Below are 25,668 nucleotides of genomic sequence, written 5' to 3' on the forward strand. Positions count from 1 at the left end.
GAGAGCTATCCACCCCACAGCACTGTAATAACCTTGGCAGCATGGTTCCTTGGTTTTGGTTTGTTTTAGTTTTGTTGTTGTTTATTTGTTTGTTTTTTTTTGGGGGGGGGGAGGGCTGGGGGTTGGTTGGTTTAGTTATCTATCTATTTATTTATTTTTGTGATCTCTGTGTAACCACACAGAAATGCTACTTAGCTCAAAGGATCAAAAATTGAATACTGTCTAATTTTGATACTTTCTTAAAAGCCAATTAGTTCATAGACTGTGATGGAAAGAATTCACAATAATCAATCACTCTTCAGAGCACATGTAAAGCCCTCTTGCAGGGTAGTGTGCTACTATGCTATTTCAGAACTTGAAAAAGAATGTATGAAGTATTATTCTTCCTTCAGATCACCCTGGAAGGTAACTCTAATGTATGTGTTATGAAACCAGCAAGGCACTTCTGTCAGCCCTCTGAAAAAATTTGTCTGAAAACTATTCTAAAGTAGAATAATTTTCCTGCCAAATTTTCCTTGTGTCATCAACAAAATTATGCCCGTTTTGGCAGCAGGTTAGGGTAAAAGAATAGGAGGACACAATACACTGAAAAAGTAAAAAAGTTTAAAGATGGAAGTCTTATGGCATTGTTCTCAGTTTCTGAAGGCTACATATAGAAAGACAGCACCATTTCATAAAGCTTCCGGTTAGTACATATGCTTTTCTGCACTTTCCCATGCATTTTTCCCACATCAAATATTCCTCTTCTCCCCGTCTAACAAAATCCATTTTTCCCATCTTCAGTGGGTATTCTTTGATCAAACATTCTACCTCTACACAACCTTTTTCTACGACGCTGTTGACACCAATCTTTTTTTGTTTGTTTGTTTCTTGTAATTATTGCTATATTTAAATTATATATATTTATTTATGGGTTTGTGGTTTACAGGATATACGACAGATATGTATTACGTGTCTGCCTAAAATTACAAATAATTATAATAAAAAATAAATGATACATAAAAAATAAATAATACGTGTATTATGATGATAAATATATATATCAGAAGATGAACATTATGTTTCTAAACATATTGTTAGGAAACTATTAATTTTCATGGAAAACAATTGAAAACAAGGCACAGATATTTTCACGCTGGAGTCACACATAGAGCAAAATGTAATTAATATCTTGAATACTTATATTTAGTTGTATTTGTTCTCTTTTGTTTTAACATTCTCGCAATGAAGTTAAAAATTAACATTTTTCTCTATGAGTTCCCATCATATATGTAAAGTGGAAATCAATGATCTTGAGATGAAAAAGACTTAAATATGTTTAAAATTTGGATAAGTGACTGACACAAATGTTATGGTAAGCACTGGTCCATAAGTATGATCTTAACTGAATTAGCTTAGTAACATCATAGATGTAAAAATAGAAACAAACAAACAAAATAACAAACAACCCTCAAAATATGAATAAATAATAAACCATGTATTTCATTTATGTAAAACAGATTTTTACAGTTGTGTAGGACACTGGATAATGTTTGACCCTCAGCATCAACCGTTTGTCTATTTTAGACCATGCAGGCTACTCTATATTCTTTCAAATTTCTTGAGAAGGCACAGTGGCTGGATAAAAACTACACTCATAAAAATGGATCTGTATTCTATAGACTACCCTAAAACCAAAACACCAGCAACAATTGTGCATTACCAAAGCCTCACATAATACACATGCTGAAAGATCACATGCATTTTAGAAAGAGAACATATACATTTTTTTATGTTTCTTATGTTTTAAGTAGGGAACACTGCCATACGTTATGTTTGAAATGAAGGACAATCATAACACATAGACCTGAACACAAACCACAGTGAAACTAATAGTGATAAATCAGTTTTTCTTTCTCTGCAGACTGTTTACAGCATATTTATATTCAAATATTTCAAATTATGTGTTATTACCTGGCATAACGAGTAATAATTCACCGCATAAAAAGTTTCTGCAAAGGTAAATCTGCTTCCAAATCCAGTGATTTATTTAACATAATAATAATTAAAAAAAAAAAAAAAAAAGCCTCCAAATAAGAAACAGGCTATATGACCACACATTTTCTACAACAAAAATTCTGAGTAAAAGGTTATATTTACCTTGGGATACATTATAAAATGCCATCATATCTTCAGTGACATTTCTAAATATCAATTTGGCTGATTTTATGAAACATAGCTCTTATTTCTCTAGGGCCAATCTGAACAAACACTAACTACTACTGCAACAGAAATTTCTTAGTCCAATAGCACTGTTGATGAATAAGAAAAATACAAAGCCGTATCATTTTCTCCACAATTCACAGATACGAAATACTCCAAACTCCATTCACATCCAGGTTAGACTTTATCAGCCTACCTACATCTGTTTAAAACACGGGTTAGTGTTTTAGTCACAGAGGACTCTTTTTTTTTTTTTTTTTTTTCCCCAGATATTGGCTATCACATTTTATAATAATTCTTCTGTTAAAAGAAACGCACACTGTGTAAAATAACAAATTACAGAGTAATTATTAGATCTATTTACTTCAAAGTTCATAAACAGAACCTGTCAAAATAAGGATTTTTGATGAATGTTTCTACTATTATGCTGTTTAACTGCTTGGAGCTTTAAGAAAGTGAATTCACATCAATATAACTGAGTTTTGGAACTTGCCACAAACTGGGTGATTCACAATCTTCCTGTGTTTCCCAGTGCCTATGAAGCATATTTTTTTCATATTAAGATATAAGGTTGCATGCTACTTATAAAGTATGTAAGAGGGTTATGATGTATAGCCCTCTGAGTGTATAATGTATATTATACATTCATATATATATATAACATCTAATGTATAGACCTCTAAACATGCTTTCTATGTCATTCATGCCAAATATTTGAGGTTAAACAAAATCTCAAAGTTCTGTACATCCTATGTTTAACCCTTGATCAGAAAAAGCTATTTATTTAGTATTTTTATCTTCTGTTTAGGAACAATCCTAGCAATAAAGTAAAATAAAAAATAAATTTCAAAATATATATATATGATGTACACTTCCAACATACTAGCTAACAATTATTTCATTTTCATAAAACAGCCCAGTTGTAGTTTAGAATATGTTTCCAAGCCAAGCAGGCTTACAGTTTATCATTGTTATTATTATATATATTTTATTATATATATATAGGCATCTAATGATTTTAGGGCATAATTCTATTTTAGCATTCTTGGAGCAAAGCAAAGAGCCCAAAATAAGTCAAACTTGTTTTCTCTGTATAAATCCAGTATCAAATACATATTGAATGTTCCTTGTACTTTACATATATTCCCACAGAAGAGACAAGAGTATATACACAAATAATTCCATTTTATTAAACTTTTAAATTTCATTCATCTTGATGTTCTTTTTCATGACTGGGGATTAAGGTTTAATTTCAGTAAATTTTGTTCTCTGTGGTACTTATGAATATACACAAAATAAGTGATTCCATAGACATATAGGACTACAGATATATTTATATTAACTAGGAAGTAAGCGATGTGAAAACACATTTTTAGGACAAAGAAGCAGCCATGTGCAACCACAAACAGAAATTAGAAAAAATGACAGCTGTATAAGCCTGTAATGCTGGTCTTTTCTCATAGATAAACACGGACAAATTGCTTCCTCTTCACTGTTCTACAAGAGTTTCCACAACATCATGACAAATATTTTCACGTCACATAGGTTTAATATGCTTCAATAAACTGTATTATAAAAAATCACGTTACCATCCATTATGTAGTAGGAACCAATAGCTGTACTATACGCAACTTTGAATATCTATAGGAGAGTTACATTGTAGTAAATGTATATTAGCTCGTCACATTTTGTTGTATGGTTTTATCTTTGATGCATCAAAATAACACACTTTATTTTTACCGAACAAAGCACGGATGAAGTAAAAAAACAATTTGTAATTTGTCCAGATACACATGACATTTGTGGCAAATTAGAACTCTTAAAATCTCTTCAGAGTTTTACACCTCAGAACAAAAAAAAACCACATATTACCTAAATTAAACCTTAATACCCAGTCATGAAAAAGAACATCAAGATGAATGAAGTTTAAAAGTTTAATAAAATGAAACTATTCAAACTGTAATCTCCTTTTTACTGATATGTTTAATTTGGAGGTAAATCCTTAATGAATATCTAAGTGGCAAAAGTTGTGACAATCAGCTTCATAGCTGAAACGAAGAAACTCTTTATTGTGACCTCTCTGTCCTTCTTCTCACTCCAGTCATGTTTGCATCATTCTCATATTTCACTGTTTATCTGAAACATTCACAAAATTATTAGGTAAAAAATACTTAGGTTAAAAGTAACTAGGCATTTTAAATATATATATATGTATATAAATTTGTTATCTTAAGATGTTTGCAAGTTTCTGTAATACTCAAAAAATTGATTTTTTTTAATTGACACTCTTGAAGGATACTCTGACAAAAGACACCTGTAAATTACTAATATTAAAAAGTATTTAAATATATTACATGACTATAGAGTCCATGGAACATACTATAGAATGCTTCTCAAACATTGCTGTAAACTGAGTGATGGCAGTGAGTTAAGTTGTATGCTACAGTTTATTAAAGTTTTAACATTAACTGTTGAAGAAGAAAATACTGCCTGCAAGCCAAGAGTAGATTATCATGTGTTATAACCCTATAAAATTTTAAATATATATATATATACATATATGAGAGTTTTTTTGTTTGTTTGTTTTGAGGTAATGAAAATGAGAGATTCTTCCTATAATAATGCGTAAAATGCTAAACTGTATTCCCTCTCTTCCAGTAAAAATAGAACTATTTTTGAATACGGCTTAAAGAAGTGTTAACTTCTTTAACAGAAGTTAAACTGAAAATGAAAAGTGGGGAAGCAAACCCAGTCAGGACTAAAGATCTAATACCAACAGTAGTTGAGCTGTGTGGCATAAAGAAAAAGCTATTGCTGCAGAGTGGGTAAACTAGAGAGCTAATAGTTCTCCCCAAACCAGTTAAATATGAAGCCTTCTACAGTGTAGGCAAAGGACTGTGGCATGCTTTTTGACATCAAGACAAGTTGCAAGTTGAGTCGCATTATGTGATCTTTGATTACAAGTGGTTTTATTATGTTTTTGTTTGTGGGGGGTTTATTTTTTGTTTACATTTTGTGGGAGGGAAGAAGCAAGAGGAGAGAAAGGAAGAGATAAAGGTATAGACTATGATAAAGATATCATTGCAAAAGTAACCCTCTACTCAAGCTCTATTGGAGTGATTTTAAATGGACAAGTTTATTATGTTTCTTCTTGTCGTCTTACAGTTTGCATGAACAGGAGAGAATCAACACATTCTCAGAGAATATTGAGAATCTCAGCAGAGCTTTAAAGTATTCAAATAACCAGTATCTTATTTCAAATGAAGGATCTATTGGTGGATCTATTGATGGTGTCACCATCAAAACTGAAGATTTCAGCTTGTTTTTACACTCTGTATAGTGCTAAAGAATATGATTATTTGGATGGCCCTTGGTACAGAACCCGTTGGGTGATTTTTTTTTTTTCCTTTTAGAAGCATACTATGGTAAAAATAAATCTGTATAGATAATCTAACAGAACTGACCATAATAATATTTTTATAATTACTTGTATTCATATGAATCCATACCATTTTTTTTGAAATACAGAACAATTCCAAACAAAAAGAGGGGGTACAGTGCCTATGATAAGTTGGTTGTCTGAACCCCACTTAGCAACGATCATATTTTCTTCACTTTGAATATGTTGATAGGATAGCTAAATAATTTCTGGGTTTTGAGTGCATTCGGAGGCCATACTAAGAGATTCAGGTATGTGGATATGATACAAGTTTTGAAACCATTTAAGAGGAGGTGTGAAAGTTGTGGTGCCTTGTCAGTATTGCACACCGGAATAACTATTAACTAGTAACTTTCTCCAACAGGAAAGTTATTAAGATGAAAAATAATCTATTAGCTAAATCTTGCTAGGACAAACAAATTTAGAGGTGTTCTACTGTTGTATTTTTATATACATTAATATCAAAATAGAACAGAAATAAAGAACTAAACTGTCTTCATGAAGCATGAAATAACAAAAAAGCCTGGATGAGTGGGGCTCTAACACTAAGTTTATGTCCAAAGTACTGTTAAAAACAAAACCTCAATTGCCTCTGTTCTACCTCATGCACTTGTGACAGTCCAGCTATTGACCTTAACAGGACAGCTTTTGGACTTAACAATCATTTTGTCTTATTTGCCATAAACAAATAAATAAATGTGGAAGTCAAAAGTCCATCACTACTACAAAGTTATACCTCAACACAATTTGCACTCTTTATTGACAGAATTAAAAAATATGTCTTTAAAGGCAACAGATCTTCAAGTCATAATGTAATGTCCATCAGAAATGTAAACCCTTATTTCCTGAAAAGTTCAGCATAGGTAGAAAGAGTACAGCTGAATGAAGTAATCACAGAGAATGGAAATCAACCTCGTAACTCTAATTTCCAGACACTAACTGCTCCTTTTCACAAATTATCTATTATGTTTCAGGTTAATGTTGTTTTCAAATATGTACAATTAAACTATTTCTCTGAGGAAGCTGGCAGTGTTGGAATTAAGCTTCAACACCTTTCCTATCCATGAAACTGATAGGCAAAAAAAAAAGTCAGTTTATGTTAGAATAAAATGTCAGTTTATGTTAGAATAAAACCAAGGTTTTATTCTTTATTCTATTATTAAGGGAGGTTGTTTGTATTTCTTTCTGTGTGAAAAGCTATATAACAAAGATGAACAGAAATAAGATACACAGGGTCTTCATATCAGCTTGACTGTTAGATGATTCAGTCTGAATAGGAATTGAACACCTGAATGAACTCTGCAGTGATTTATTAAATGTGGAAGAGCTTCAACAAAATAGTCTTAAGAGGATCTATCCCAGCCTAGATAATAGGCTTTCCCATTTTTTTAATTTTATTTTTTTTTCCCAGAAAATCTTTTCCTAGATTTTCCATTTTTCAGTTTAGTTTATTCTAGGACCTTATGTTCTCATTGAGTATTTTCATGAAAACTTTGGGCTTATGGAGTTGATGTTTTCCAGACTTCATTATTAAAAAAAAAAAAAAAAAAAAAAAAGCACCCCAACAACAAAACAGTATTATCACTTAAATATCCATCTACAGTTGTTTATATATATATATATATATATATATATATATATATATATATATATATATACACACACACACACATTATATATTATATGGACAGGAAAGTAAAACAGCGCTATGTCTCATATCTTAAGAAACTGTATGCTTCTTAAAAAGGCATTAAACAATGAGATGCATCTGATCACCCCAAAATATCAATTCTGATCTAAATCATAAACATTATTCTTGTATCTGTCAAACAGAACTTCCATACTATAAACAGAAACAATATCATACATTAAAATATTTTTACACTGACATATGAACTTTTTAAGATGAAAAATGTGAAAATATATTCAGAAAGATAACCATACAACCCGAATCAGTACTTACATGTACAATCATGTACTAATACAAAAAGTTACCACACATCTTTCCATAGTATAGAAGAAACTACCATCTCTTAAATATTTTACATTTCTTGTAAAGTCCCAGTCAGGCCAATGAAAGAAAAGTTCACTCTCAAACAACCATCAGTGTTTGAAACAAAGAGAAGCATCAATAGCTTTCTTCACCTAATCCACTGCAGCCAGAAGGCAGATTATGTGGATATGAATACCATGCTCTTCCAGATTTTATAAACAATATCCTTCATGTAAATTGATACCATTTTAGTCCACTGGAGCCAGCGATGAAGAACTGGCAAAAGCATTCACTTACACTTAGCTGGAAATATAACTTCTTGTGAAAAAGCAGTTTCTTCAATCATGGTATGTGGCTTCTGTACATATGATGAAACATAAATGTCTAAGATAATTCAGAACTACAGACACCTTTACACCTACTAGTCATAAAACCACAAGAGTGTGAATGTACCGTAACCAATTTCAACTTAATCAGTTCTAGGCCATTAGACTTGGCGAAAAGTATTTCCACTCAACTATGAGAGTCTGCTACAGTCATATCCCTTTGAAGGTCAGCAATTTGCACTGTTGACCTTCAATAGGGCATAAATGTTGGCAACCAATTAATTTATTATAATAACCAATAATCACAAAACAATACTAAAAATAGATCATATTTAATCAATATAAAGACAAAATTTATTTTAATTAATTATTTATTTTTATTAGAATGGGCTGAACCTCTTGAACCTCTTTCTATTCTAAAATTGCTTTGTAGCCTCTTAGCCATGCTCTACTGCTGATACAATCATTTGATACTGAGTGGGGAATATCAGTATCCCCTTCCTAAGATTTGTCTGCCTGGGCTCAGGGCAGAGAGCATAGCTGAGGGCCTGCTCCTCAGCTGCTTGGGAAGGACCAGAAAACAGTGTTTCTAGAACACCCTGCTGGAAACTCTAAGCAAAGGCTTCTCTTCCTTCCCTTGGGAGCTTTTACGCTGAGGCTCTCTCCATGGGACTTGCCTGGGCTCCAGTCCCAGCAGCCATGTCATATTTGCAGCCATGCCTGTGCTTGGCCAAATCAACCATTAATATGGCCTCAGAGCTCACTGACTGGCTTCCTGGAGAGTCACCATGAACTTGCCTAGTGATTTGTACTTTCAGCTGACCCAGTCTGCCACCACCCAATCTACTCTGCTTTCCTTCTCAGGTGCTGAGGGATTGGTGAAAGGATGAGAATCTCTGCCTCGTCCGACCTTGGTGCTGTGCTCAGCTCCTGGCTCCCCTTTCCTTTCGAAACAGGTGGATCTCTGATATATTTGGGTAGAGGTCACCATACACACTTTGACACCGATACCAAAATTGCAGTAGTACAACATAAGAGAACGTGAAATTCCAAATTCTTATAGCTACAATATATGTACACAACATTGGCAAAAGAAGATAATAGTCTCCATGGATTAATCACTTGGTAAATTTCAAAGACCTCTTGCAAACACTATAATGAGAGAAAACATAATAATATTTTCTAGAAAACTTTCAGAAAGACTTCTACGGCCTTGCTCAGGCATAGTATATTCACAATAGTGTATTGAATACAGTATGTTCTTCTGCACTAAAGAAATTAAATCTCTTTCCAGCGTGGTTTCTGCACATTTATACTACACATTTGGTAATATGATAATAAATGTCCTTGCTAATAGGATGACACATATAGAACCAAACAATGTCACCTATCTGAAAAAAAAAAACAGGAAAAAAAAAGGAATTAATCAGTGAATGAAAGAATGTGTATAATACAAGCTGAGAGGGAGCAATACAATAAGGTAATCACCCCAAATATTCCAATCAGAAACTGGATAAATCAGTGTTGACTTTGGTGTCTAAAGTACTCTTAAATGACTTCTTGGTATATCTGAGTGTAGACAAAAGGCAAAATAATGATGAAAAATATATGCTTTCCTCTGCTCATGTTATATTAAGAATGTCTTGAAGGTATTTTTTAATGTACCTCCTATTCAACAACAATTAAACACAGTTTAGAAATATGAAACATTATTCCCGTACCCCAAAAAAAGTAATTTATTCAACAATGTTTCTGCATTATGAAGGGCAGAAGTAGGGTACAACATTTGTTTTTTTAAGGAACCATCTTTTTTTCATTCTTAAGCATTAAACAAAGTTCTAGTCAAGCTATCTTTAAATAAATAAATAAATAAATAAATAAATAAAAGGACATTCTCTTCAGATGGAGAAGTAACTTTGTTCATCAGCCATTATTTTTCTTCCTTACAAATTCTCTGAAACTAAGACAGGTCAATATCCCTAAATTGAGCAAAGCAAAGCATACGGAAAGTGACTGGGTCAGACAAAAGGTATTCAGCTTTATAAAACAATGTTTATGCATATATATTTTTTTTTAATAATAAAATAGAAGGTAGAGATCCTATTTCAGTTTTCTCCTTTTGCACAGGACTTACTTAAGGTCTGATTTATTTATGTAGTTAATAAATGAATAAATATATAAATAGAAAAGCATAAAAATAAAAAACTTAGTATAACGAAAAGACAACCTTTATTAATTAACAGTTTGACCAGAATTACTTGAAGAAAGAGAATCCAACACTAATTCATTCAGCATAAAAGGCAAACATCAGACCTAAATTAGAATAGTCTTACAGGGATGAAGACTCGATGAACATAATAACCCAAGATAGCTATCTTGAAAGCAATGAGGAAAGCATAGCACAGCAGGACAAAGCACATACTTCAGACATCTAGTGCTGTCTGTTTCTGCATTATGTTCCTGGTATGAAATGTCACAAACCACATCTTTTTCCAAGGGAGAAAAAAAATAAAAAAAAGAGACCCAATGCTAATTAAGACCGATTTCCATAATTAGCCCCTTTTTCCCCCCTTTAAAAAATGAAGTAGTCAACAAGCAAATCTTAAAGTCTGATACTTCAAAGCAGCCACTTTATACAAGCTAGAAGTTAAGCTTACAGATATCATTCCAAACACGGCTAAAGTTTCTACCTAATTGAAGCTGTAATAGACAGATTTGATAGGCTGAATTTAGAATAATGAAAACTTGAATTGACCAGCAACACAATATCATATATACATTTGTCTTTACCAAGTGACAGCTTAATTATGAGAAAAAAAATAAAATAAAAAAAATCCCCAACCTTCTAGCACCACCAATATGTAAAGAACGTATTTCAGAAATAAATAAAAGGGGGGGGGGGGGGGTGTAAAAAAGAGAGAGAATTAAGGAAGAACTCTGAATTTTATTTTTATCACAGATATGGTCTGAAACCACATTCTAGTCCAAGAATAGGGGAGAAAAAAAATAAAACTTAAAGAGAAATATAGCATACTTATCTGACTCAGGAAAAATAAATAAATAAATAAATAAATAAAAACTTCTACATGCTGGAATACCTAGTTATTGAATGTGGGAGAAAATAAGGAAGAAGGCACATGAAAAGAGAGATAAATGACAAATTTCCATGCCATAGGAAGATCTTACCAGTAGACACCCAAAGGAAGACTTGACTTAAGCCACAGCAGAAAAAAGAAAAAAAAGTGAAATTATTTAGAAAGCTTAGGAATACCAACAAAAACAAAGTTACTATGGTATTTAAAGCAGTAGAAGAAAGTAGGGTCAACTGAAATGCACCCTAGAAAGGTCTACAATACTAAGTGATGAAACTTAACAGAGAAAACTATAAAGAAATATAAAACAGAACAGTTCTGATTCTACTGATAGAGGTATAGATCCAGTTTGCTACTATCATTCAAAATGAGATTGTACAATAATAAATGTTCCTTTATTTCAAAAAGACTTTTTATTTTTAAAGTATATTGTGCAATAACAAGAAAAAAAAAGTCTAAGATTTATTAGGAAAAGAATACTAAGCCTAACAGGAAATATAATTACCCAAACATTAATATCTTTATTAATGAATTTCTGTTTACCATTCTGTCCGTCTCTCCCCCCAGTTTCAGTCTAAGGAATGGAATTGACCATTTCAGCACAAATGTGATTAGAAAGAAGAGTCGTATAAAGCAACTGTATCCCAAGTGGTAATTCTGACAAAACATGCTGCTTTTGAAAAATCTGCTAAGGGCACAAATTGTGCAGCCACTGCTGCTTAACCATCACAATAAGTAGTCCCAGAGGTTTGTATTGAAACAAAGATAATTCTCTGTTGGATGAACAGTGCTAACTGAAGTATCAAAGTGTTTAACAATAGTACCATAATGTTCTCTTGAGTATTTTTTCTGATGAAGAGTTAAAAAACGTATTCACAACTCAATCAAAGAGATCTGTGACACAAAACCAGGAATGAAACACATAGCAATTATTACAAGCCCTTACTACTCATACTTCACCTAGGCAAATCATAAAGTTCCATCTCCATACTGCGGTGCCTCCTGGAAGCACCTCTGGCAGATCACATGCTGGGCTAGACAGATTCAGACCTCTGACTACTGTTGACAAGGTAGCGATTTGCATTCCCTTCTGTATTTGTCTGTGTTCACATTATTAAGTCAGCACAGCAAAAGCTGGTAAGCAGACTGCAGCAGCAGGTGCTGAGGGCTGCACCTGCAATAGGAGACCTTCTCAAAAACTGACATTGGTCCAGCCCTGTCAAGCCCTTAGGGCTTGGAAAAACTACAGTGAATACCTGAAGCAAAATTTCCCACATAGTCCTCTACAGAAGAAATCAAGTAAAGCATGTACAAAACCACCCAACAATACACCAATACCGATTCAACAGGGGATACTAGGAGACCTGTCTTAAAGCCCCATTACTTCTTTGAACCAAAACGTTCATGTATATCTGTGCAGCTGCAGCGTTTGTCACCTTATCTCATTCCTTTTATTATTCTCAATCACTTGTTAAATTTTTATTTCACAACTGTAATTGTAAATACTTTTCTCGTTAATAATTTATGGTAGGTTTGTATGGAGTTTAGAGTAATAAGGCTGTATCTCATTAGAAGTGTTCTACATTCAAGTAAACAATAGGAACAAATAAAAATGAATAAACTTTTAAATGATCCAAATATTTCTGGGAAGAATAAAATAGAGTCTGAATCTACTTGTAGTATAGAATATTTTATTTTTTTTTTTTTTTAGCAAAAGAGAAAAGTATTTAGCACTTGAATAACCAAAACTGTAACTGATATTTTGCTTTTATAAATATATATATATACACATATATATGCACACCTGTGATTCACATACTATATAAAATGCATGTTACTGTGACACATATTACTAATCTCTAATGGTGAATATGGTGAAGGGTCTGGAGGGGATGATGTATGAGGAGTGGCTGAGGTCTCTTGGTTTGTTCAGCCCAGAGCACAGCAGGCTGAGGGGAGGCCACATGGCGGCCTGAAGCTTCCTCACGAGGGGAGCGGAGGGGCTGGTGCTGAGCTCTGCTCCCTGGGGACAGCGACAGGACCCAAGTAAATGGCATGGATCTGGGACAGGGGAGGGTCAGGCTGGGTGTTAGGAAAAGGTTCATCACCAAGAGGGTGGTTGGGGATTGGGACAGGCTCCCCAGGGAAGTGGTCACAACACCAAGCCTGCTGGAGTTTAAGAAGTGTATGGACAACACTCTCAGACAGTGTCTGATTTTTGTTGGTCCTGTGTGCAGCCAGGAGTTGGACTCAATGATCCTTGTGGGTCCCTTCCAACTCAGGATATTCTATGATCCTACGGTTCTATTCTGATCCAACAGCATCTCATCCAAAGGGATAATTAGCAGTAATCTATTAGAACATTGCAGACACTGGAGACAAAAGTCTGACATATACAGAGATGTCTGAAACTAAAAAATAAAAAAATAATCCGCTCCTGCTTAGAGATGAAAAGCACCTGGTAATATATTTTTTTTCTTTCCACCAGGTAGCAAAAGACAATAGATGTAAACATTATTTGTTTTCATTAATCATTGTATTTATAAAAAGGATACTTTATAAACAGCCTAAAAATAACTCCTTCATGAACATTTCATCTTGTACTGGCTTTTCCATTTGGAACAGAGACGCTGAAAAAAAATAAAGGGGGGGGGGGGGCCGTGTCGAACAACTCATTTTTCTTCTCACAGCCTTTTCTCACAGTGTAAGAAAGCACTGGAGAGATGCTCCAAGCACTTGCAAAAATGGAGAATGTTTTAATTCCCAAATATTATTAAAGCTAAGATTAATGATTAGATTGACAAGAGAAAAAGTCCACACCAGTGGACAGTCACAACTCTTTATGTGTTGCAAAATGTAGTGTAGAAGGGTCCCTGAGACAAAATGTGGAAGGAGAAGCAAGAAATGAGCAGGCGAAATTGTTAAAGCCTGTTCAAAGATGTAATCACTGAGAAGTGTAGCACGGGTATAAAACAAAGATTTAGGAAGTGGAAAAAGTTCTAGCAGCAGTAGACTTTTCCTCAGTCTATTTCCAGAGCTCTACATATATATATATAAACTTACAAAGAGCATTTGTTAACGTGTTAAAATAGGATTAATAACAATAACTAATCCAATACTAAATTGTAATGATTTTTTTTTTCTCCTGATACATAATAAAAGGATATTTATCAGGTCTTTCTGAGTTGTTTTGGTGTACATTATAAAATGTTACTTGTTTTTTCCATTTGTTTTGTTGTTGTTTGTTTGCTTGTTTTGTTGTTCTTTTTGTTTTAAAGGAAATTTAAAGCCCCTGCGGAAACAAGGTGTTTATATTTTATTCCAGTTGTGCTGCTTCCTTTTATTATTGCTATACTGACTATTATCACATTATTTCTAATATGAAGCAGCTGCTCCATATTTGCACCAGTCACTCGTGAAACTCAAGAAAATTTAGTAAAGTTGGAAGGAGGTAATACCATAGTTAAACAGATATATTTTTTTCCCTGTAGCAGATACTGTTCTGGTTAAAATATAAATTAAATAGTTTTATAAAATTGTTCATAATTTGAACTGTTATTTCCTAATGTTACATAAAACCTATCTACTGAGGGGTAAATCTATTAAGAATTGGACAAGAAGAAACACTCCTTTGACCTGTGCCAGTGGAGGGAAGGGGTGGGGAGAGGGCTGGGAGTAGCGAGGGAAGGAAGGAAGTGTCATTTAGTTGGTTAGTTTTAGATGACAGATTTGAATTTAGGATTTCAGACATTTCATGCCACAATATTTGATTATAAGAAAAGAATGAGCGATCTGTTGCTTGTATCTGTTCTTCAAGTATACAAATATGAAATACAAGTCAGTTTACATACTTCATGTAGATTGCAGCATGTGATTAATTTTTCGAATAATTTATAAATTTTAAAATAGATTTCCACTAATATTTTGACAAAGATGCACAAAGTTTATTAGTTTTTTTTAGTAATAAAACAAATAATTCATGTTTTTGAAAATGTTATTATTTTGATTTTCCCAGATCTTAAAGAAGCAATGATTGAACTGTTTCAAAATGATTGAACTTATTCAATCCTTATTCGAGTAAAAATAAACAAACAAATAGATTTAGGAAGTGGCAATTTAGTCTCAGAACCTTTAGTGGTTTTTATGGTTAAATTTAGGAAGGATGTCATTCACATCATAATCATTCCAAAACAAAAGTTAATATCTATAAGAATTAAATCTCATTCAAGACATTATCATAAAAATGAAATATTTCCTGTGTAGCAGGGGATACACCCACAATGGCATTCTGGTGGAAGGGCCAGGGTGGCCTGGCAGATATTCACTCATTTTGGCTGCTAGGCCCAGCCATGCCCTGAGGTGGGGCCACTGGAGCCCATCCTTGCCTTCAAGAGGAGACCTGCAGCCCTTGCCCCCTTCTTGTTGTCACCACCTTGCCATGCAAACCCAGCACATCTTAATTTTTCAAAGAATTTGTATAAAAAATGGAGTGCTTCCTACTTTTGAAAAATCAAACCTAAAATGTTGATGTTGTTGATGATTAGCTTAACATTACTTAGCAATCTTGCTAAATAATGTTAAGCTAAAATGGCTTCATAAAAATGCATGTTATATGTCATCACATCTTTGAGATATATGCATTTTTTTCTAATATTATAGCCTTATTATATTAAAGTTGGAAACTAAAGTTTAAAAAAAATAATAAATTAGTCAATGAATCCCCAAGCTTCACATTCTAGACTTAGATCCTGTACTAGTCCTCTACAAAACATATTCAATGAATCAACACTTAATAAACAGATATGTAGCATAACAATTAGAGAGAATACAAAATAACACAGTTATTATTTCTTGAAATTAACATATAAATTTGCCTAAAGGTGATATTTACAGCTGAAATAGAAAATCTCTTTCCATAAAAAGTATGATGGTATTGATCTATACCATCAACAAGTTTTTTTTCTTCATTTTATCCCTTCATAGATGAACAAGTTAGATCCATTTAATATTTTTTGCCATTCTACTCATCAAACAATACAGCTATTAATTTAAAGGGCATTCTATGTTCCATCAAGTACAACCAATAAAACAATGTAGTAACAATGTTTGATCTCAATTGTTTCATCAGTTTTTCTCATCTTGTTTGACAGGAGTTAACCTTTTAAAAACTGCACATGGAAACATTTTCAACCAACATACTGCCAGCTAAGAATAATATTAAGGCTTCGTGTTTTGAGCAAAATATGATTCATATTAACTTTTCTACTCAGAACTTCAATTTGTATACATGGCAAGAGATTGCATGCATTCTATATATTTTAGAGGTGTCCATATTAAAGAGCAAGACATCGTCAACATGAAATTATTTACATAAGGATATCCCTCTGTCTTTTGATACCCTAATATTCTGTTATATTCCATTTATAAACTGTTATAAAAGAAAAAAAATGTTGTCATTGGTTGTTTATAACCTTTAAAAGTATGAATCAGACATACATCAATTAATATCACTATATGCTGTTCTAAACAACTAGAACAGATCTCCATATTACATATACAGGTTTTGGAGAAGCAAGGGTATTAGGTAACTGTTTTGCTCTCAAGTTCATTCTAAAACACATTACCTGTAAATCTGTAAATGTAAAATGTAAATGTAAAAAATGTAAATGGAAATCTGTAACCATTCATATTAAAATTGATAAAAATCTCTGCATAGCTGTGATTTCAATCTTGCATGTTTCCTTTTGCTTACCTAAACATCTAACCATCACCCATGTCATACAGAAATCCTTATGCACTCTTCTAGTCTTGTGTATAGCATGTTATTTTAATTGAACTCAAACTACCATGCCAGGAAAAAAAAAAAAAAAAAAAAAAGGCTTTTGGATTAGAATCCAAAGTCATTCTATGTTTTTTGATGATGTTCTGTGATTCCATGGAAGTTATGTTCTGTTATTCCATGGAAGCAGGAGTTATTGTGAATCACAGAGAGAACAGCTGCAAATAAATCTTTCCCATCCTATTCTTTGGATGATAACTACTATCAAGCTACCAGATGATGGTTTACAGTTTCATCTGCTAATAAATTATCATTTTTAATTTTCTCATTGAAACTGATAGTTAATAGTTTTGAAGACAATCTTATCCTGAAATCACCAGCTATGAAAATGCAAACACTACAGGAACATGCACTTTTATAATAGGAAAAGAAAGATGCTAGAGCTTTGTATCCACCTTTTGACTTTGATAAAAGGATGTAAAGTATTCTCACAGCCACGATACTAACAGATAGACCTGATCACAGATGTCTAATATTCTATGCAAGTAACATTAAAAAAAAAATCTAGATAAATAAAAGGTATTTGAAATACAGTAACATGCCAAAGCAGATATCCATCTTTCTGGCCATGTCTCTAACCTCAAATTACTTGCATTACAAAGAAATCATGAAAATCTTCATATCATATGATGTGATAAATACCAGTAATGGAAAATCAAAAACAGATGTTGATTGTATAAGAAGATATTCTATAAAGGTAAACTATATATGTGAAATACAATTTGCTGTTCCTGAGCCACCACAGAAATACAGGAAAATCATTACATTTAGCAGCAGACCTCAGGTATAGAATAGCCTCTCTCCTAATCTTTCCCAAGAAAAATTACCTAGTGTAACAATACCTCAAATCTGGTTCCTCTGGTTGGTATTGTTCAACGCTAAATGCACATAAAATGGCATTAAAAGATTTCTTATTTAAAAAATAAGAATGATTCTCATTGCCCAATTTGCAACATCAAGTATGTACGTTTACATTTTTTTTGTTGTTAGATTTTGCTTTCTCTTATACAGCTTTCAGAGTCTCAATGAAAGTGGAAGTCTTCTGGATTACTACTTCATGTATTGGCATAAAAAATCATAAGATAGAAGAAATACCCAGAGATAAGGGTCTCTGAATAATTTATCACATCATTATTTAGAGCTATACAATAATGGTTTAAAAGTGAACAGATTTTAGAAGAATATAAAATAAGAAATATTATTCCTCCTTCAGTTTTCTCTTTCCTGAAAAGAGATTAAATATTCAGAAAGACAGATAAATGATTTGTCTCACATTTTGTTTGCTTTGACCTTTATCAGGACTCTGTGGCTACCACAGATTAATTATTCTCTTCAGTTCCTCCTGGTCATAACTTTTGCTCCATAGTCTTCTTTTCAGATTTATAATTTCCCATGGTTCTTTTTAAAAATGAAAAAAAATCTTTCTGTTTCTGTACCCTGCAGAAATTCAAAGTCACTGAGCACTAATTGTGCATATCTGATATGCGGAAACACAGATGTTCTGTCTTTTATAGCTCTTTAGCTCTTGTTTTAGGGACAACTTTTATTATTATTATTATTTTCATTTTGAAATAGTAATTCTTCATGCTCCCCAAGTAATCAAACTAAGAAATGCACATACCTTATTTTTAACCAGCAGCTTACTTTGTATATTTTGACGATCACAGCTCAGTTTAATTGGTGTTGCTTTATTTTTCATTTCCAGAAGTCCCTGAATTTCTTTCACCTGCAACTTCAGTGTTCTGCTTTCTTCTTCCAAACTTTGCTTTTCTGCTTCAAGTCTCTCTCTCTTTCCCCATTCAGAGGTATTCTCAAGCTTTAGCCTTTCCACCTGGGAAGAATTTATGGGGGGAGCAAGAGAACAAACAAAAAAGAAAAGGGAAGTGGAATAATAAAGTAAAATCTGTTTTTTATTATAAGAAGAAGCTAACAGCCTCACCCCAAAATAAGGTGGGCATCTTAAAAATCAGTCCAAGATGTAGTACTTTTCCATGGTATGTAAAGTCAAGAACTTGAACAACAAGTTTTTCATAAATTGTATTTTCATAAAAGTAAATCATAAGATAGATAACATTTTAAAATAGTAACTAGCAACCAAAATCTTATTTATTTCCATTCTATTTATGGAACAACACTATTAAAAAAACTCTTTTAAATTACACTGAGATTGATTTTGGTCTGACAGTGTCAAAGTTCACTTTCTACTTCCCTAACGATGAAGTATAATCACATTTTCATGTATTGTCTATTTTTACTTTAGAATTACTACAATGAATATTCATTATACTGAAGTTATAAATTAAGTCTTCATCACTAGAGACTACTATCCTAATAACCAAAGGAAAGATTTTAAGTTTTCACACTACTCTATTTCTTAACATCACAATTAATAATCTTAACATAATTATCTTTTATAATCACTAGTGCTACCTTAATTTAGGATAAACAAGTTTTCTTAATTCACAAATCTAATCCACATACAGGAGGAATTAAAAGTAGCAACAAAAAGCCGCATTACTAGTCATAGGACGTAATTATCTCACAGCTGATTTTATTCAGAGACAAGGAGATAGAGGTTATGTCAAGAATGTAATAAATGCTCCTCAGATTTAAAAATGAAAAACAGAGGTAAAACAAGTTGATCTTTATAGCACAAAACTGGTACTAATATATTTATTGGAAGATTATGATTGCAAGCACTTACTACTAACAAGTTATTATCAATAGATACTTATCAAAAGATTAAAACAGATTAAAATAGATTAAAAATGTGCAAATGAAAGATTCAGGTTCTTTCAATGGACTTAAAAAAAAAAAAAAAAGATGAAAACTGCTCATATACAAAAGTAAAAAATATTAGGATCTTTACAATTTTTAGTTCCTGTAGGACAGAATCAACTATTTGATAAAAGTATGGAGACTGACTACAGTGGAAGGCACATTATTCTAAGCAAGGAAGGCTTTAGAAAGAAATAGAGAGGTGGGTGGGGTTTTGCTTGTTTGTTTGTTTGTTTTGTTTTTCAGATATTGCTTACTTTTATTCTAAAATAAATTTCTGGCAGATAATGATAAGCTGCTGAATGTAAAACAAAGAGAATGAGACATTACATCAGAGAAACTTAATTCAGACCCTGTTAATTGTAACAATGTGATTATCTAGCTAAATCAATTAATAAACTTGTCTCTTCCCACCTTATTTCTAGAAAATTTTCAGTTCTTTAAGGCCCTAGTTCTTCAAATGTCCTATGGACCAGAAGTGTTCTCAGTAATGAAACTAAGCAAAGTGTTTGTAATACCAAGGCATAATACATGTATATGTACGTATTGTACATATATATGTACATATACATATACATATGTACATATACATATATATTCACAACTGAATTTAACTAAACTCAGAATTAGGCTTACCTGTTTTGACGTAAACTGTCACATCTTTTTACATTATTAAAAAGGAGATCCAGCCCTGCAACTAAACTCATAGGAAGAGTGGTGCTGTTGTGTTAAAAGGTCTCCAGATAACCACAAAAGCCAGCTCAAACTGTTTCAATGACAGGATCCCAGTCTACTTTTGCTTCTTTCATAGAGAGTTCAACACACTGAGGCTGAGGAGCCTTTGTTCAAAAGAATGCTACATGACACTATCAAATCACATTGTTTGCACGCTGAGAAGCCTGTTTTAGTCTTCCTGGTCTGACCATTTTATGTCATGGTCTTGACTGTAAATAAGTTGCACATACAGCAATATATGTAGATACTAAAACATAATTTTTACATATATGTAAAGAGACATACATATGTATACATATAGATAGGCACATGCCTAAATGTTACAGTGTCCTCTTCCAGGGACACTATACTATGTAGTATTAGATTTTAATAGAACACAGTGATAAAAAGTGGGTGTGGGTTTTTTTTCGTTGTTTGTTTGGTTATTTGGTTGTTGTTTTTGTTTAAGAACACATCAATTATAACTGAAAACAGTGAATGTAAAAAAAATGGAAAAATGGAAAAAATGAGAAAAGTTATTCAATCTTATATTTAAATATTTTTTATCCTTCAACTTGGGCAGCTATAGTGAGTCAGCTGCTCCTATTTTCCTCAGTCAAAACCATATCTTCAAGAGCAAATAGCTTATATATGTGGAAAAAAATCACAAAAGAAATTGAATCACATTTCCTCTCAAAAGTAAAATAGCTTTCTAACTGGGGCTGAACTGTAGCCAGATAAGAGTGAAGGGATAAGTATATTCCAACCTGTTGTCTAGTTGAAGATAGATACATACTTGGTAAAGTTCTTCCTAAGTAAAATCAAACATTAACAATGAGTCACAAAAATTAATCCATTCAAATCATTTCATTATATTTTTCATGCCATTTGAATTTTCTTAAATACTGAGCAAAGCCTCCAGGAAAGAAAATGTCAGGAAAAGATGAAACAATATGCATGAAAATATATATTCATTTAGAAGCATGGATCAAAATGAAAGTGAGCAAACATATCAATCATTCATGCAGTTTGCTAGGATTCTCAAGAAAATATTTAAATTATCAAAGGACAAATGATCCTTTGAAGTATATGTATTGTATTAAATATATATATAGATATATACATATAATCCAAGTACAAATAAATATTTTTTGTCTGCCTGGTAAAGACAAAAATCATATTAAATGGAAAATAGGAAGTATTAGTATTTACTAACAACAATCATATTCTTTTCCAGATATTTCTCTAGATAGTGTTTTAAATATGATAAACTAGAAGATTTCCCCAAAGATTGAGCAAAGTAGGAAAAAAGAAAAACCAAAGTGTTTTTTTCTCCACAAGCATTGTTACTGATAACGAAGACCAGTAATATAGAAACAGCAGTGCTGATGATTCAGAACATTTCCATGTATACATCAGAATCCAGCCATGATATTCTCTGTTTGAAAATGAGACCCATACTACCCAAAGCTTTCTGTCATTTAGGTATGGACACTTTATTAGCAAAAGGAATAAATGGGAAAATAGAGACAAAAGAACTCAGAAATTGTAAGAATATACTTATTAACAAATTCATTAGAGCCATATCCAAATTCTAAGTCCATTCACATAAATACAGAGAATAGGTACCAACTAAAAAAGCAACTTCTCAGAGGTAAAAATTCAATGGATTATGTTTAGAGTTACTTTATTCTGCCAACAAAAGATTCTTCCTCAGGCTGTTCCTTTTTGTAATGGATTACATGTTCCTCTTAAAAAAAAATAAAAATACACATACGTACTCTTAGAACTTTGGTAAGTCTTAACATGTTGATATGCTGTTGAAGGTACTGTTTGGAGACAGCTCAAAACAGTCCTTAAAACTGAAATGGGCTTTTGATCTAAGATTATGTACAGTAGCAAGAAAGGAAGGAATATATTTCTTTTACGCTCTGCATCATATTGGCAGACTAACTGGGAACTAATTTTAACTTTTCAAACCATATACTACTATATAGTAATTATCTTTACATTATGGACTTCTCCTTGTATAAAAAGACTTTACACAGCTACTAAACTACTAACTTTGTTGTTGTCATTTTTGTTGTTTGTTTGTTTGTTTGTTTTTCCCATCTGGGTAGAGAAAGATACAGAGTGAAAAGCTTACATATTTTACATTTGTGCTACCTCACAGTCTTAGAAATATAAAACTAAATCCTCTAGAATGTGATAAGCATCTGTACTAATATTAAACATGGAATAGGGATTGACCTTTCCTCTTTTTTATTTTTATTTTTTCCCCTCATGGTCTTCCCACTAGTGACAGGAATCTAAGATGTTAACTGCAATGCTCAAAGCTATGCTAGATGCTCATGTGTTCCTAATGATGTCTTTAAACTTTATCCACTGAATTTATGTACAGTAACTAGAAAAGAAAGGATCACATAGTTCTATCTACCAACAAATTATTTCTCCCTCAAATTGCTCTGATTTATAGTTATTCAAACACTGTTCAGTGAATTACAAAATCTGTATCTTTCTAAATAAATATACAAGCATAATATCTTACAAATACCCATGATAGATTTGGTACACCAGAACCCCCTAAGTTTTTACAAAGCATCTGCCAAAATACACAACTACAAATTCTAAGCCTCGAGGTTCACCTTTTCACAGTGATGATGCTAATCAATACCAATTCATTTTTGGCTGACTTCATGTAGAGAGAAATCACAAAGCTATCCAAGGTTGAATTTCAGTCAAGCAATTAAGCACAAGATGACTATCAAGCCAAGAGGCGATGTGAAAGATAAATTTACTTATCTGCGTCTGTAAAATTTAATTCAGTGCACCCAGGATGGCTACAAGCTCATGTCTACAATGATAATTTTTAATATTTAATATACCAGGTACATAAGGATCTCTAGAATATTCACAAAATGATTTTGTATATGTTAGTACATTTAAAAGACAAGTTTGGTATCATTGATTTTAGTATAAATCATTGCTCAGCAAAGTACTAGAACTCATATTTTCTGAGGTACTATATTGGCTAATTTTCAGAATGTTAATAATTCTTATTGGTTTGTTGTTCATCAGAGTTCTCCCAAACAATATCTTATGCTTATTCAAAATGACATTTTTCATATAATGCTCTCAAAGTATTTGGGGAAGGTGCCAGATCCCAACTTTCAGATATCATCTCAGACCACAAACATCACAAAGTCCTCATGTGTGAATTTGTCACTCCCAGATAAAAAGATCAGCTTCCTCTTGAGTGGACAGAATTTGTCTCCACATGTGAGTAATGCATTCCCAGTTCCACTCATGCTTCCAACCCCGTCAGAGCACTGGGCATACTCCCCACCCAGCTCCTGGAGTTCAGCCTGCAGCATCTGAGGCCAGCTAGCTGATGTGTAAAGATGTGTAAAAGATGTGTAAAGATGTGTAGCTAGCTGTGTTGTAAAGAGCTGGAAGAAGACTCAGCAGAAGTCTTCACTTCATGGCTACCTTTAATGTGAATCTTTCCCCGCTCAGTCCCTTCCTGAGCTACATTGCAGCTGTGCTTCTGCCATGACACATTCACTGAACAGTCTGAGGAGTATCAAGAGGGATTACAGAGCCCTGGGAGCAGCAGCAAGGGACTCCGGAGTGTAGGCCCTTTCTTCATCAGTCCTGTTGGTCAAAGGGAAGGGGACTGAAATGGCGAGTCTGTGGTGATTTTACCCTGCTGGGCAGCAAAACTCCACCATAGTCACTCTCTCACTCCCCCTTCTCAAATGAAAAGGGGGAGAAAATATGACGGAAAGGGCTCAACAGTTGAGATAAAGGCAGGGAGATTAATATAATTTATTGCCTATCACTAGCAGACTAGAGCAATGAGAAATTAAAAATAAACTAAACCCACCTTTCATCTCCATCTACCCTTTTCTACATCATCCCCCTGAGTAGTACAGGGGAATGGGGAATGGCGGCTGTGGTCAGTCCCTAACGCTTTGTCTCCACCTCTCCTTCACAGTCACTCTCTGCCCCTGCTCCACGTGGGGTCCCTCCCATGGGATGCCGTCCTTCCCAAACTGATCCTGCTTGGGCTGCCCACAGGCAGAAGCTCTTCAAGAACTGCTCCAACATGGGTCTGTACCACAGGGGCCATCTGGCAGGAGCAAACTGCTCCAGCACAGGTCCCCCATGGGCAGCAGCTCCCCCTAGACCCCCTGCTCCTGCGTGGGCTCCTCTCCACGGGCTGCAGCTCCGGCCCAGGGCCTGCTCCTGCAGAGGCTCTCCAAGGGCCGCAGCCTCCTCTAGGCCACATCCACCTGCTTTACCAGGGGCTCCTCCTCAGACTGCAGCGTGGAGATCTGCTCCGCCGTGGGACCCATGGGCTGCAGGGGGACAGCCTGCTTCATCAGGGGCCACAGGGGAACTTCTGCTTCGTGCCTGGAGCACCTCCTGCCCTCCTTCTGCACTGACCATGGTGTCTACAGAGCTGGTTCTCTCCCATTTTCTCACTCCTCTCTCCCAGATGGTGTTATGCAGCAGTTCTTTTTCCCTTCATTAACTTTGCTCTCCCGGAGGCCCAACCAGTGTTGCTCATTGGCTCAGCTCTGGCCAGTAGTCTGTCCCTTTTGGAGCCAGCTGAAGCTGGCTCTGCTCTGAAATGGGGCATCTCCTGGGCTCTGCTCACAGAGGCCACCCCTGCAGACCACCGCTACCAAACCCTTGCCACTTAAATCCAATACACATTTGATGTTGGCAAATCAACAGATGTTTGCAGGTCTGGTGCCACAGACAGGGGTTTGGCTACTTAGACCATGGGAGTCACTTTGAGAAACCTAGTCTTCTGGGAGCTGATGGAGCCCACCTGCCAGAGCAGGGGAAGAGCATCTCTGGTCACAGGCTTGCCAAGCTGGTGTAGAGGGCTTTAAACTAGAGTTGCTGGGGGACAGGAACATCCCATCCTGGAGGAAAAGGGGCCTTTTTTTCCCTCCGTCTTCACTGACAAGAGAATATATGTACTTGATATATGTGGCTCTAGCCACAGGAAAAAAAAAAAAAAAAGAGAGCCAGGGAACTAAAGGCCAGTCAGTCTCACCTCTGTGTCTGGCAAGATCATGGAGCAGATCCTTCTGGAAACTATGCTAAGGCAAACAGAAAGAAAAGAGGTGATTGGTGACAGCCAACATGGCTTCACTAAGGGCAGGTCATGCCTGACAAATATGGTGGCCTTCTGTGACAGGGTTACAGCACTGGTGGATGGGGAAAAGCAGACATCATCTACCTGGACTTGTGCAAAGCATTTGACACTG

At 34.1% G+C, this 25,668-nt stretch overlaps 1 protein-coding gene across 1 annotated transcript in view; it reads right to left on the reverse strand.

Annotated features, from left to right (window-relative positions):
• The window catches only part of CCDC102B (coiled-coil domain containing 102B), an 89,788-nt gene that overhangs the window by 20,074 nt on the left and 44,046 nt on the right, over nt 1-25,668 (reverse strand). Inside the window, exon 6 of the mRNA XM_035550539.2 lies at nt 18,513-18,722. Within this exon, the coding sequence (XP_035406432.1) occupies nt 18,513-18,722 (210 nt within the window). The remainder of the gene's footprint in view (nt 1-18,512; nt 18,723-25,668) is intronic.

The sequence above is a fragment of the Cygnus atratus genome, chromosome 2 (genome assembly GCF_013377495.2).
Source record: "Cygnus atratus isolate AKBS03 ecotype Queensland, Australia chromosome 2, CAtr_DNAZoo_HiC_assembly, whole genome shotgun sequence".
NCBI classification, from domain to species: Eukaryota; Metazoa; Chordata; class Aves; order Anseriformes; family Anatidae; genus Cygnus; species Cygnus atratus.